The sequence below is a fragment of the Chelonia mydas genome, chromosome 3 (assembly GCF_015237465.2).
Source record: "Chelonia mydas isolate rCheMyd1 chromosome 3, rCheMyd1.pri.v2, whole genome shotgun sequence".
In the NCBI taxonomy this organism is placed as follows: Eukaryota; Metazoa; Chordata; order Testudines; family Cheloniidae; genus Chelonia; species Chelonia mydas.
Window position 1 is genome coordinate 159484742 of NC_057851.1, and position 16146 is coordinate 159500887.

The following is a 16146-nucleotide window of genomic DNA, read 5'->3' on the forward strand; positions in this document are numbered from 1 at the left end:
TTTGTCAGCCCATTAAATATCTTCGGAAATGTGGTGTGACCAGCCTCAAATTCTTCTGAGGGTCACAGAGTGGCTCTCTGATGTTTGAATGAGCCTGAGTGAAGTGGAAATCAGGCAAACCTAAGTGGTGTCAGCTAAATTTTCCTTTGAATCCAGCACTGAAACCAAAATTTGTAGTTTAAACCTATGCAATCTGACATTAGAAAAGCTTCACACAGGGCCCTGCATACCGCAGCCATTGAGTTTTACGTAGTTCTAGGTGTGAGGTTTTCTGCTGAAGCGGCACACGTACAGTTTAGGGGATGGTAGTATCCGGCCACACGACTTCCCAATTAAACCTGTGGAAATTCTTTAAAAAGGTGCAAGAATAGGCATGCCAAAGTTGAGTGCTGGAACACTGTCGAGGACTCTTTAATACTTAATATGTGCGTAGAACAAGTCCTGCTTCTACTTTTTCCTAGGAAGATGATGCATATTACAGATTTAGAACTACAGTTGGGCAAAAAGACTATTTGCGAATTTGGGTTGAATTCAGCAAATTGTTTCAGCCAAAAACAAAAAACAAACTGAAAATAAAAAATTCAGAAATGCCAAAATGAACCAGTTTGAAAATGTCGTTACAGGTCATGTTTCATTTTGAAATGTTGTTTCAATTTGACGCTTCGTTTCAACATGCCATTGCCATTTAATATGAGCAAATTTTTTGTTTGTTTGTTTTTTGTTGAGAAAAAAATCACATTTGACTTTTTTTTTCCCTGGTTTGCGGGGACCCTAAACTGAAAAATCAGTTATTCACTCAGGTGTATTTAGAACTCAGCTGTGATCATATGGAAACACAAAATGTCCATATGAAACAAACCAGCATGTTGCATGTTGTTTAAGGCACCAAGATTGGATGGAGTAAGAATTTTCCACCCTCTCCCCCACTCTGCCTGCTGCAATTCACTGTTTTCCTATGGGGAAGGACCCCAGTTTTGGAGGATCAGTGCCCCTGTTGAACAAAGAGTCAGTACTGTAGCCCTGCGAAATACTCAAACCCACTTTAATATTAGCTTTGAATTTGAGGTTCACTGTGTTTGCAAACCTCAGCCTATTGCTATAGTCCTGTGAGATGAGCATGGGTTGTCTGCATAGCGGGCAAGCTAGAAAACTTCCTCTGAACTGGCCTTGGTTTCTCCTACAACCCCTTCCCCAGCTGCTCAATTGGCCTTTGGATTCTGCATTAAAACAGCTAAGAGGGCGGGGGGGAGGAAGGTATCCAGGTGTGAGGAAGAAAAGAGTAGTTGGGGGTGGGGATGGGGTGCCCTTTGGAGGTTCCAATTGGTTGAACTCTAGATTGAAACAAACCCGTAAGGAGCAATTTTCTTCAGTTAATGAAAACCAAACTGCTGTGTATAGTTCTTTCACCCATTCATAAACTGAATTCTACAGGGTTCACACAGTCCTATTAGTGTCCCCATTGGACAAGTGAACACTTTGGGTTCCCGTAGACATGAGACTAGCAAATCCCTGCAATTTAGAGTTAACATCAACAACCAACACCCTCCCCTCAAAATATTGATAATGCTAAGTCTAAATGGCTGGAGATTTTATTCCTTTGATTTTTAAGAGGAGTGCAGCTATTTTACTACAAGATCTTTTCTCTACTATACTCTGAAACAATATTATTTCATATTCTAAAAAATAAATTTACCAAAATAGGTACAAGGTAGGTTCTATTTAATCAAGCAGGTAAAAACTGTGATTTAGAAAGGGACAGATTAATAGTGGATCTAGTTCATTTGAGAATAGTGAACAGAAAGTCTACATGCCATTTGCCAACAAAAGGGAATTTCCCTAAGGTATTTAGTGTGACAGAATATATTTTCAGTCTGCTTATCATGCATCCTAAAGGTAATAGAGCTTTACATAAATATAGACTACAGGTGCTGACTATTTGAAATATTTTAGCATTAAAAATAGACATTTTTTTTAAAAAAAGTAAGGAATTCTTGTGAAAATGTTCCATTGGAATGAAGGCTAAGGTCAATGTGATAGTTGAAGGGATTGTTCTTTTGGCCTTGGTCTGAGTTCTCCTTCAGCATTACATTTACAATGTAGATCACAATTTTTTCTAAGTCTGAAGGTGTTAGGATTTTAAAAATGGTTGCTATATATCTTTCATGTCTTTGTTTTAATCTACATGTGCATTTGCATGCAGAGTAGGCTGTGAAAGAGAATTGCCCCAACTTTCTCAGTTCTAAGATTGCCTTGACTGTTTTAGTTCAGAAACACGTCTGTTATACCATGCTCTTTGGAGCAGTGTAAATTTTGTACAAAATGAATGCGGACCACTAGCCAGATTTTCAACATTTAAAAATGGAGAGTACATTTTGTTTCACTGACCTACATGTATTGCTGCTACAGTTCTTGAAATCCTTTCAGACACTTAAAATATTAGTTAACACCATCTTGGTATTTTGTCGCTTTCAAGGTTTTTTCACCATGCTCTTCTGTTGTCACACAGGCATTAAGTCGACCCTGTTAAATTTAACATTGTTTTTGTAGGTATTATTACTAGTTACGGATTGTATATGAATGGCATTCTGATGCAGAACTCATCACAGCTAAGTTATTATGCTTATGGACTTGCTCCTTGGAGTCTACATTCCTTCAGAGTCCAGGCATGTACTGCAAAAGGTTGTGCTTTGGGTCCATTGGTGAGTACCTCAATTTGCATTCTGGGAATGTAATAAATGTCAGATGGCAGTGAATATCAGAGTAAATGGTGATGATTCACTCTGGTCAGTACTAACCCATCTGGCAAAATGTGACATTTTATAAAAAATGCCATTTAAGAACTGCTAAGGATTTGATAGGTCATCACTAGGCACTGTTCCAAAATAGCACATAGGTACAGTAAAAGAAGTGACAGGGAGTTAAATGTGAGGCTGAAACACATATTGAAATTAAGTAGAGTTAATATGTTTAAAAGGTGCAGATGTGGTTTAACCTGATTTATAAGGACACACATAAAGAAAGAATTACTATTCCAGTAATGAGCAAAATTCTAGCTGCCTGACTGAAAGGGTTGAATATAATTTGAGGATTATAGAAGACTAAACATGAAAATACTACAAAAAAAGATATGGTAATTGACAAATATTTTCTGTGTTTAAAAGGAAAATATTATATTAATCTGGTACCAAAAAAATCACTGTATTTGCAATTTAAGATTACATAATATCAGCGTTGACATCTAAACACAAGTCTTCTGAGACTTAAAACATTTATGTTATTCTAGAACTTTAGAGAAGCTACTAGACTGATAAATCAGTATGTTTTTGTAATGCTGTGGCTGATTAATGACTTTCATAATAATTGCTCTGCCTGATTTTGTTTTAAATATTGCTAAAATGTCCCTTTATATTTTTCCAAGATTTAATTTTTCAGTAAAACTTAGCCCCCCGTATACTTTGTCAAAATAACTAGACAGTTATATTTTTAAAAATTGTTAAAACAAAGTTCTACCTATCACTCTGCATTTATATTAACATCAGACTTTCTAATGGCAGTGAGCTGTGCTATATAAATATTACCTCAAAGTAAAACTTCGGGTTTTAATTTTTGCATTCTTATTTTTGGTCACATTTCTCATTTTCTTCCCAAGATTAGTTGCTTTCAAATGCTGGTAACATCATCTATCCATAGAATAGGGCTGAAGAACTTATAACCATTAAACATGTTATAGCTAAGACTGCTTTGATGGATATTTACTCTTAAAAGCATGAGTGGCTTTTTGCCAGTTTTTCTTATCCGTTTTTTAAAACTTCACATATACCAGAAATTTAAACTTCTTTTAGGAATTCAAGCTCCAGAATGAATATCTAGATATTACATAATTCACACCTGTTCCAATGTGCAAATAGCACCATTAAATAAGCGTCATCATATATAAAAAAAAAGTCATGCTAATTCAGCATATCAATGCCATCAAATATGCACTAAAATAAGGGGGAGGCAAAACAATAATTTTTTACAATTTTTTTTTCCACTTCTTCACTAAACTCCAAACACAGTCTTGACTTTCAATACAATTCAAAGTAGGGATTGCTCTAGCTGATATTTACTGCATCCCATGCTCAGTACACAAACTATTTTCCCAGGGCAGTGATCCATCTCTAATCACAGGAATTGAAGTACAATGTCTTTATTTAGAGCAACTCACCTAAATGCAGCCAGGAAGTTCGAGCGCTACATCTTCATTTGATTTGTCTGAAAGATTTTTATATCAATTACAGTATAAATGCAACACTTTAAAAATACTTTGGCTCTTTGAGTACTCTAAATACTACAGGGGACATCTCCCAGTAGTAAACTGATATTATCCTTCCAGCTATTTTTGTTGCTGATCTTTTATTTAATGTGCCCTAATCGATTCAAGAGATGCTATGTGACTACATTAAGTACCGGATTCCTCAAGCTTACATTTTCTGAAGGTAGCTGTGAAGATTTTAATCAGGTACTTGAGAGTTGCCAGTTGCATTTATCAATAAGGATTTGTTTTGTTTTAACTGTTTTTCATAGTGATTAAAATTTATTTCAAGTGAAATATAAACCTAGAAAATATGTATTCCAAAATGTTTAATTTTAATTTCTTGCTAGCAAAGATAATGGTGTCTCATTTTAGAATCTGTACTAATTTTATCTTGCTGCTTTTTTTAAGCAAAAAGGCTGTTCTTGAGAAAATAAGGTTAGATTTTCTATTTGATTCAGTAGGAGAATTCAGATACATCCTGACATGTAAAACTCTGCTGTTTTTGAAATGTACAAACCACTGCAAAAACAATCAGCACGTGATTTAGAAAAATGAGAGAAATGAAGACAGTAGGGGGATGTCTTGACATTAATTTCATAATATAATGAAAGATAAATATGATTAATGATCAGTGAATATTTCTATTCTCATCTCACTATTTAAAACATAGTAATTTCACCTTTTTAGGCTAAATATATTTTTAGCATATTCTCCTAATCTGCTTTGCCAAAAATATTTAGTACAATATAAACATTATTGTTACTTTTTACCCCTATTTTAGAATTTTTCTTTGTATGGTTGAAGAGTATTTTTGTGACGCTGAAAATTATTATTAAAATACACCTGGAAATATCAAAAGACTCTGAATATAAGATAATGTGTAGAAAAAGAAACAGTGCTTATGTTATACAGAAGTATTTACATAGAGTGTCTATTGTTTACACAGTGTCCCATTTAATGTGCATTTCCAGTATAGCCAGAGTATATGCTACAGACATTTATGCTGATCATAGCTAGTATTTTTGTAGTAGTAGCATTTTATACATATTGTATTTTTTACAATATGTGAGGAAAATAGCAGATGAAAAAAGACTGCATAATATTGCAACATGCTTTAAAATAACAAGATATAAATACGGTAAGGTAAGTGCAAGATTCAAAAGCTTCAGGATTTGGTGCAGATTACTTCATATACACCGACTTTTAGGAACTGCTTAAGCTTTTTGATAGAAGAAGATAATTATAGTGCAGGACTGAAAATGAACCCCACCAATCACTCGCCTCTCACAGTCATGGCTACACTTTATAAGACAGAACCAATGCAATAAATTAAACAGTTAGGTGTACACTCTGTGTGTCATTGGGGGCATCAGCCCCTCACTCATAAGTCTGAGAACCAAGGCAGTCAGCTGGCCTCCAATTCTCTGAGGTGCTGGGGCTGCACAGCAACTTGCATTAAGCACTCAGTACATCACAGGATCTGACTTAGATTAGAAAACATAGTATAGTGGAATCCTGTCATAAGGATTGATTTTGGGCAATCCCCATTTTGACTGCAATATCCAAATGCACACTCTGGTCCTGATCCAGCAAAGCACTGACGCATTTGCTTATCTTTAAGTCTGTGAGTAATTATATTGAATTCAGTGGGACTATTCACCTGTTTAAAGTTAAGCTTGTGCTTGACTGATTTATTGGATCAGAGAATATATAGAGGTCAATAAACCAATGAACTTCCCAAACCAGATGTGCTAAGAAGTAAAATCACCATTTTACAAGGACATAGAAAGTTCCTTTAGACGTCTTAATGCCAAAGCAGGTTTGACAGGTTAAAATTGGCACTAAACAGCACACCCACAAACTGTAACATTCTTTATCTGAAGCTGAGTGCCACTCAGAAAGGGTATAAAAAACCTTTCCAACCTTAGAAAACATCAAATAAATTACAGGTGAGAAACAAACGTCATCATAAATGAGAAATGACTTTGGGACTGTAAAGTTTGATCCATACCACTGTGAATAATGGCTACAAGCCACAATTAATAAAACTGAATTCCACTGTAATTACAAATTTTTCATTTTTTTATATATATATATATATATATATATATAATGAAACCCTACGACTAGGATTTTTGTTTAAGATACAAGAATCTTAGTTTTAGGGTTTCATTATATAAATAAATGCAAGCTCTCTTGTCAGCTTTTATTTTCTCTCGGAGGCTATTTATCATTTCAACTTGTATCTTCCAGATTCTGGAGCTGGAAAGTTAGTAATGTAATTCTCTGTTTCTGAACCAAACTCATCTAAGGATACTCTTTTTCTGTCAAATATCTTTAGAAATATACTAAACAGACATAAGCACATTATTGTATTAAACTTGTCTTTTACCATCAGCAAATTTAAGGAACCTTGTTCCCCTCTCCATCTTTTTATGGGTCACAGAGCAAGATTCATGCATTAGAATAAGGTGCCACTGCATTTTCAGGCTTTCTTTCTTTCTTTCTTTCTTTCTTTCTCTCTTTCTCTCTTTCTCTCTTTCTTTCTTTTATAAAATATTTCAAATGAGAGGCAAATTTGGGGATGGGGAAGAAAAAGACATTATTTTTAAAAAACAGTAGTATGCCAACCTAAAGTGTTTGTTACTGTTAAAATTTTTAATCAGGGAAACTTGCATTAAAATGTATAATTGATTTATTCAGTTATTTACAAACTATAGCAACAAACTCTACATGACTCTTAAATTTGCAGGTTGAAGCTCGTACAACTGAAGCTACACCTGAAGGTACACTTGAAGTATTTGCCACCATTGATGGATCCAGAGGAATACAAGTAAAATGGCTAGCTCCGAATAAACCTAATGGACAGTTAACCTATGCGGTCCTCGTCACTGGTCTCTTCTATGCCAATCAAGGTATTTTCTTTACAGTACATCTAATCTTACCATTATAATAATAATAAACTTAAAACACTAGAATTCTGTTGGGGGTTTTTTCAAGTATTTCTTTAGTAGTGAATTTTAATTTTCTGCCACTATCTTTAAGTTGTTGATTTCAGAGAGAGAGTAAGAGAGACACAGACACACAAATAAGTGGTTGATCGTTTTAGTAATATAATGATATATTACTGCAATTGCATATGGTACTTTCCAGCGCCAACACATATATGGGCAACAAAAGAAAAGATCCTTGCCCAAAAATCTTTCAATCTAAAGATACAAACAAAGGCTCTGATCTTGCAACCCTTACTCAGACAAGTAGTCCCTATTCACACAATATCAGTATGTTTGCTTTTGTGAGTAAGAGCAACTCACAGGAATAAGGTTTGCAGGTTTGGGTTTGTGTACAGTACAATTTATACAAGCAATGATAAAGAAGTATTGCTTAGATTAGCAAGGCAATTTTCTGTTTTTAAGGAGATCATTTTTTAAGAGTAGTACCTACTGACATCAACCACTTATTCTTTTCAAAAATATTTGAATAAAAATTGTAACTTCATTTTGTTTAAGAAAACAGTTTCAACCCATGAAATAAAAAATAGGTGAAAGGTGATATTATCTCTTCTAATGTACATTAAGGACAATTATTTTGTCTCTCTACTGCATTTGCACCTTCTGTGGTCATTTATACCAGTGCAAAGTTATGCAGTGTGGGTGTAAAGTTCTACCAGATCAGAATGGTGTTTTACAACCACTTTGCATATTTGTAAAGGAATATACAAGACACAACTAACTGTAACCAGGGCAATTTTTTAATGCTCTACATTGAATGCATGTTTTTCAAGCAATTGCGCAGTGCAACAACTTAGGTACAATTCTGTAACAACTTATTATAAAATACCCGAGTAATGAATAAGAATAAACATTGACAAAAATGTATGTGCATCAAGCTATCAAGACTCTTTTAAGGTATAATAAAATATCATACACAAATAGCATTTATAAATTCTACCTTAATAGCAAATATTGTCATTAATTTTTATTGTCTTTTAAATCATGATTGTTGTAAGGTATCTATAAAAGTATTTCTGGTGATATTGATAATTATGAAAAAACTCTGCTGAAAAACAATGTTCAGGTGATAGTTATTTACTCTGTGTTAATCCTTCTATGTACTGTAGGCAAATAAAATTTAATCAGTATCCTAAGCGCAGTAATACGTGTGATGGTGAATCACTGATGGCTTTTTAAGTTGTCTTTTTTTAAATAATCAAAGTAAAAACAGTTTGATTCTTCCAGTATTGCCAATAAAGAAAAATACGAACTGCAATTTCTGTCCTCTGAGAGGAAGTATATAAATGCACTTGTTTGTGTAGATGTTTGAGAACATATGTGCTGAAGAATTTAATGTGTGGTAGGCAGTCTCAGCTGACCCCTCACAAAAGCCCTTTTTTATGCAATGAAGGCTTTGATGTATTCTGCTGTAAACCACTTGTAAGATTATGAGGTGAAGGAGTGATGATCGATTTGAAAAAAAGGAGCAACATTTTGGCTGGACCCATGACAGCACAGCCATTTCCGCCAAAGCAGCAGGGTGAATAATGCAAAAGCCATATTCCCCTTGTGTTTAATCTTGCATTGTTTTTGCAGAGAAAATTTCTGCTTGCCTTCTAAGTCATGTCATCCTCGGTTGTCATCCCGTCTCTCAAACCATCAAAACGGTATTAAATGTTGCAAAGCTGCGCAGCAAGAGAACTTTCAAAAGTCAGAACCCATTTGCAGAGCAGCCCTTGTAGAAAATATATTCTGTTCTCGGCAGAATTTTCCTTCAGTTCTTTCCACTGAGAAGTTTACTGATTTCTCCCAGTGGAATCTGCTGGAATTTATCGGTTCATGGTTGGCAGTCACAGATTAAGGTAAATGTCGATCCGTAATGACCCTCTACATGTTAGTATTGCAGTAAAGCTGGGCTTTTATGTCAAAGATATCGGAGAGGGAGCTATTACACATGACAGGGGTGATCAAGGGACTCCAGACCAAGGCAAGCATTATTAAATATTGACTAGTTCTGTGATTTATGTAGAGCTGGAGGAAAAAAGTGACTTTTTAACCATTATATATTCTTCAGCAACGAAAACCAGCCATTTATCTCCTGCTGGTAATAAAGAACAGAGTGGCTGCATATTTTAGTGGAGGGGAAAACCTGGCCTTATAAATGAGATGGACTCTTTCATGATAACATTTCAGTTTGCTAATTGCCAAAAGCAAAACAGGCAAATTGGAAGCAATTACAAGATTTGACTTAAAGAGGTTGCTGTGTTAGTTCAACTCAGGAGGAGGTACTGGGGGGTTGGAAGAATTGTCTGGGGAATGGAACACACAACATTTCATTACATTTGTTCACTGTTGCTGAAACTTTGGTTTGCAACGTTAAATAAATAAATAGTGTTTAAATATTATTCCTCCCCACCTCCACCTCAGAAGTCAGCAGCTCTAGCAGTTGACATTTATGCTCACTATTTGGGAGTATATGTTCCTCTGCAGTAAAGAAATTGCACATTAATTCATCAAACTTATTTAAGACATCATCTGTTCACTAGATTTACACAAAGCTTATTGAATTACCTGATGGTTAATTGCTATTTCTTTGACATAATGAACAACTATATTTCAGCCTTTGCAGTGATGTCTGTTAAAGAGGCAGCAATTATAATGTATACATTGGTGGTGGAATTTGGCTTGTATAAAGATATGTTAGCATCAAAATAATTGCATCCTAAGCTTGGGTCAGTGGCCTGTTTGTCAGTGTGCTAACCTTCAGTTTGGGAGACTAAATTAGGAAACAGACTTTAGATCTTGGATCCCAAACCAAGCAGACTGAACATGTTTTAGAGATGAAGCACTTAGCTTCCTTGCAAAAAGTGGGAGGTAGCAATCACATTGATGCTAGAGTGTTGTAATTTATGTGTCTATATATGTTTATCTGCTATAAGTGGATATACACTATGTAAATGCCTTATGGTGTGTATAGTCTCAAAGAGATTATACACACCATAGCTTCTGCTGAAAATTTGAATCTCTTACAGTCTCGTATCTGATCCCATGTATGGGCAGGCTTGTGCCTTTCTTACTCAGCAGAAACATTGATATATTCTGCTCCAGGGCGCTTGTATGATTACTAGGTGCCAAAAGAATGGTCATTATGGGGAGAAACAGGACATTGCTGTGTGGCCCCAGAACAGTAAAGTCATTTTGGCGATTACCAATTACTCCTTGAAGCCATTTCATCATAGTGTTTAGTTATGGGATCATAAGAATGGCCATACTGGGCCAGACCAATGGTCCATCTAGCCCAGTACCCTGTCCTTTGACAGTGGCCAGTGCCAGATGCTCAGAGGGAATGAACAAAACAGGGCAATTATCGAGTGGTCCATCCCCTGTCATCCAATCCCAGCATCTGGCAGTCTGAGGGTTAGGGACACCCAGACCATGAGGTTGCGTGCCTGATCATCTTGGCTAATAGCAGTTGGTGGTCCTATACCACGAAACCCCAACCAATTCTACAGACTTGAAACGGTCAACTCAGACCAGATAGACAAGATTATAAACAGATGGAATGCAACTACAGTAATGCCTACCAACCACATTAAAAAATAATGAGTTAGGACCTCAAAAATCATGAGATTAGCTTAAAAAGTTGTATTTTTTTTTCCAGGGGAAAGGTATTCTCCTAGTTTTGGTGTCCTTGGGATACATTCTACTCATGTTTTTAAATTTTTCTTTGCAATCATGAGGGCTAGAAACTTACTTTTTTGTAAAAGGAAAGTTGAGATTCTCACATAATCCCGTTAATACAGACCTGGGGCCTTAAGAAAAACACCAAATATCATAAGAACTGTGTTGGCAACACAGTAATGAAATATAAATTACCTATGTGGTTTTACTTACGTTTATTTAGACATTAAGAAACAACACTCATTATTTAAAGAATGTCTTAAATTTGGGAAGGAAAACTTGAAGCTAAAGAAAAGCAAACAAATATTTAAGCATGCAAAGGCATCCGAAAAAAGTAGCTATAGATGAGTCACAATGTGTTTTGATCAAAGGACTGATCTTCTGAAGTGCAGAGCACCATCGTCTTTCATTGTAAATAACAGTGCAGCCTCTCACAGGATCAACCTCCAAATATGTAGCATTTTCATGGCATTTTTACAAGAGCAATTCAGCACCTCAAAGGGTTGGGCCCATGGTATATACGCTTCACTAAGTGATGGAGTCTTTCTTCATGAAAAATAGCTTCAAAGTATGGCAAGGGGTATCGATATATGAAGCAGTGATCCTTTCAGACATATCCCATTGAATTTATATAGTTTTTTACCAACCCATCCCCAATGTATATCCCGCAGACTGTATTTGATATGCTGTTATCTTATCAGTGACCTACTATAGCATATGGTATGTTGAGATAGCAGGTTCGTGACATAGAAAGTGTTTAAATAACATGTAATCTTAACACTTTCTGTGTCATGAACCTGTTATCCCAACATTTTTGAAGGCGCCAGCTGATCTTCATGCTGAATATTTTGTAGTTGTCCCTAGGCTCAGCTGCTGTTTTATTCCATCCAAAACCTTTTGAATTTCATACACACATCTGTATCTGTCTGCTTGATATACACCTGATTCTCCACAAAAAAGTGACTATCATACATCATTATTTAAGATACCATCTTGCTAATTTTCCATCTAGCGATATATTTCTAATAACTTTGCTACTCTGGAGTTTAAAGGATATTAAACTGCCTAATGGCTTATTGGTTATTTCCTTGCTATAATAAACTGTATTTAATCATATACAGTGTTCTTGGTATGGGGACAAATGATCCCCTTTAAAATTACCCACAGAAGTTATAAAGAAATTGTAATATTATTTAGGAAATAGTATGTGATTTTGTAATTAAGGACTGCATGGTAATGCAAAAGCACAAAAGAGTGAGTTAAGGTTGCATAGGCAATCTTAACTTTGGCATTTCCTGACTTTTGAGTGCTTAATCATACAACCAAGAAATTCACTTAATATAAATTTGTATGGAATTTCCTGGTTTGTCAGTACCAAAGGGCTCCAATGGTGTCAGGAAGCTGGCCTCCTATTTTTTGTTGTTTACATATCAGTAGGGTACAGGTCTTAGGAAGCAGTTAAGACCCTCGTCACCATCCACTAATAGCCAAGTTGGTAAGGAGGGGAAAATTCTATCATAAACAGACTAACATGGTCATTGTGGAACTACAGATGTAGATCACAGATCCGGAAGTGCTGCTTTGGATTTTCTGGCAAAAGAAAATGCTAAGGTTGGATCTTTTCACAGTTTGACTATGCTGTTCCATCGCATCTAAGGGCATGTCTACACTTACAGCGCTGCAGCTGTAGCACTTGGGGAAGACACTATCTATGCTGATGGGAGAGCTTCTCCCGTTGGCATCAGTAGATCACCTCCCTGAGAGGCAGTAGATATGGTGAGGGGAGAAGCCCTCCCATCGACATAATGCTGTCAACATCAGGGATTAGGCTGGTATAGCAAAAATCCATTGAGCAATGTTGTTATACCAACATAAGTTTGTAGTGTGGACCAGGGCTAAGAGAGACTTTTCTGTAACCATAGTAGCCTTCTCTAGCAAACAGCACGGAGGCTTTTATGTGTCTTTCTGACTATACCTCTCGTTGCTAGGGCTTGAACAAACTGAGAAGGAAGTTTTGATGAGCCTGTTACACCATTCTGATCTACATGGGTATGGTTTCCAAACAAATACTTGTTCCTATTAAACTGCAAATCTGACTACAAGTGATTATACAGATCCTGGGTTCTGTCGCAACTCTAAAGCCATCTTCCTGACAACCTGTTTCATGATAGCATAGAATTACAGAGACATATCTTGAAGCAAACTAGAGGTGTCTTGGAAAAAGTTGTTCAAGATCTGCTGCCTCCTTTGGAGAAATCTGTAATAGGACTTTGTATTGCAAATGCAATATCTAAGGCAGGAGATATTCAGTTCTATGTTGCTTTTAGAGTAGCAGCCGTGTTAGACTGTATTCGCAAAAAGAAAAGGAGTACTTGTGGCACCTTAGAGACTAACCAGTTTATTTGAGCATAAGCTTTCATGAACTACAGCTCACTTCATCGGATGCATACTGTGGAAAGTGTAGAAGATCTTATTATATACGCACAAAGCATGAAAAAATACCTCCTCCCACCCCACTCTCCTGCTGGTAATAGCTTATCTAAAGTGATCACTCTCCTTACAATGTGTATGATAATCAAGTTGGGCCATTTCCAGCACAAATCCAGGGTTTAACAAGAACATCTGGGGGGGGAGGGTAGGAAAAAACAAGGGGAAATAGGCTACCTTGCATAATGACTAAGCCACTCCCAGTCTCTATTCAAGCCTAAGTTAATTGTATCCAATTTGCAAATGAATTCCAATTCAGCAGTTTCTCGCTGGAGTCTGGATTTGAAGTTTTTTTGTTGTAAAATAGCGACTTTCATGTCTGTAATCACGTGACCAGAGAGATTGAAGTGTTCTCCGACTGGTTTATGAATGTTATAATTCTTGACATCTGATTTGTGTCCATTTACTCTTTTACGTAGAGACTGTCCAGTTTGACCAATGTACATGGCCGAGGGGCATTGCTGGCACATGATGGCATATATCACATTGGTGGATGTGCAGGTGAACGAGCCTCTGATAGTGTGGCTGATGTTATTAGGCCCTGTGATGGTGTCCCCTGAATAGATATGATAGATATCATGCTTTGTGTGTATATAATAAGATCTTCTACACTTTCCACAGTATGCATCCGATGAAGTGAGCTGTAGCTCACGAAAGCTTATGCTCAAATAAATTGGTTAGTCTCTAAGGTGCCACAAGTACTCCAGTTCTATGTTGATCTCTTTAAGTGCCCCGCAAGGACTGCTTGATTACCTGTTTGTCTGTCTTGATGAAAGATTAAGGCTTTGGGTCCAGCCCAGATTCTCTTTGCATAGGACTCAAGAGGGCAAGGGAGCAAAGCTGAGTTGACCCAGTGCAACTTAGGGCAAATCACACCTGGCTGCTGGCGCCCTCGTTGAACCACCTGGCAGCTGGGAAAAGCCAGGGCAATTGACATGTCAGCCATGACCCTCTTCTCCTAGCAATGGCCCTAAGGCAGGAGCTGCAACAGGAAATCATCATCTGGCTGATTAAACTGGATTTATGGCCCTTTTGCACCACCAAAATACACATGGGGCCATAAATGTGGGGCCCCGCATGGGGCCAAATACACATGGGGCTAGAGCTCTGGCCCACCTATGGACCCTTGCAAGGGTCCATAGGTGGGCCAGAGCTCTAGCCCCATGTGTATTTGGATTCATTTGGCAACAAGTTTGACTTAGTCAGAGCTCTGACCCACAGTGGCCCTTTTGTGGGTGGCTTCAGCATGGTCCTAACCTCCATGTTTGTTACATCGCTTAAGTCAAAGTGGAGATATAGTCCTTGCTATATTATTTTCCACTGCTTTTTGTAGTGCTTTTTGTTAGACATCCCTCACGCTACTTTTAAGCTCTGATGTTCTTCTGGTATCCTTAAAGAGAGGTAATTACGAACCTTGTAACTCTGTTTGTTTGGCAGTCTCCCATAGGATTCTCACTCCCATAGGATTCTCACTCCCCTTCAAGCCTGCGGATCTTGCAACCAAGATGTGTTTTTCTGTATCCATAGGGTTACATATAATTTAAGTACTATGTTTCATGTTTCCCTTTATCCACTGGGGTATTGTCAAGTTTCAATTTTTGTTTTAACTTTGGCATTTGTTGAAGAAATTTTAAAAAATCTGGTTGAGTAAATTGGTTCTCTATTAACGCAGCTTCTAGGAGAAGCTTCCCCTTTCCCACTAGGTTCCTGATTCAGTGCTTAGGCACACTTTTGAAACAGGCCATAGATGGTGAATGTAGATATGAACAGGTTAAAACTTGAACCTCTTGCTCAGAAAGAGGGACAGATGGTTGGTGGCAAAAGCGGGTTTTTCCATTCACATAGAATGGAATGTGCCACCTGCTGACATGTGGTAACAACGCTCATCTCTTAAATTATGGGAGTTCCCAACCTATTGAAGGTTTGAGGCCCAAGAGTGAGACTCCTGTGAGATGACGTCTTCAAAAAAGCAGAATTACAAGGGTGAGTACTTTCCCCTTATATATGACAAGAAAAGGATTTCAGCCAATCAACTCCTAGAAAAATCAATCCTCTCATTTATCCTCTCAGAAATGGCAAAAAAAAGGGTCTAATTTACACACAATGGGTCAAATTTACTGTGGATGGAGACCCACTTGTGTATACAATAATCTAAATTGTGACTGTGCATTCAAATGCATATTTAGATGTCTGAATGTCCATTTGCATTCATAACTGTTGCAACTGAATGTATAATTTTTAATTGTAAGCTCAAGTGCACAGTGTATTAGCTTGCATTACTTTGAGGATTGATTGGTTTGTTCGTTTTGCCACAAAGACCTCTACTCTCTTTAATTTCAGGACATCATACATTGTAGATTTTCCCGATATATATAATCAAATCACATCACTCATTTTCAAAACATCCCATTCGCTCAAACAATTATTCCTTTTTTAACCAGCCCACTAATAATTATTCACTTTTTAGGCCACTCTTGAAACAGTTACTCACCTACAGAAACTGCACTTATGATGTAAATAAAAGATTCAAGAAGACCGCATCACAGAAATTTGAAATCTTCTCCAAAAAAATAAATATCAGTGTTCCATTTATCTTTCTGTGGTTTCTTGAATCAAGTGCCTCAGCTTGATTCCAGTGTTTAGTTACTCACAAAAGAAGTTTATTACCTCACATACTCCTGTGCTCGC

The 16146-nt window shown here is 36.8% G+C and overlaps 1 protein-coding gene across 1 annotated transcript in view; it reads left to right on the forward strand.

Annotated features, from left to right (window-relative positions):
- Positions 1-16146, forward strand: part of USH2A (usherin) — a 571481-nt gene that overhangs the window by 323267 nt on the left and 232068 nt on the right. The window contains exons 35-36 of the mRNA XM_027827110.3: positions 2548-2699; positions 7050-7212. Coding sequence (XP_027682911.2) covers positions 2548-2699; positions 7050-7212 — 315 coding nt within the window. The remainder of the gene's footprint in view (positions 1-2547; positions 2700-7049; positions 7213-16146) is intronic.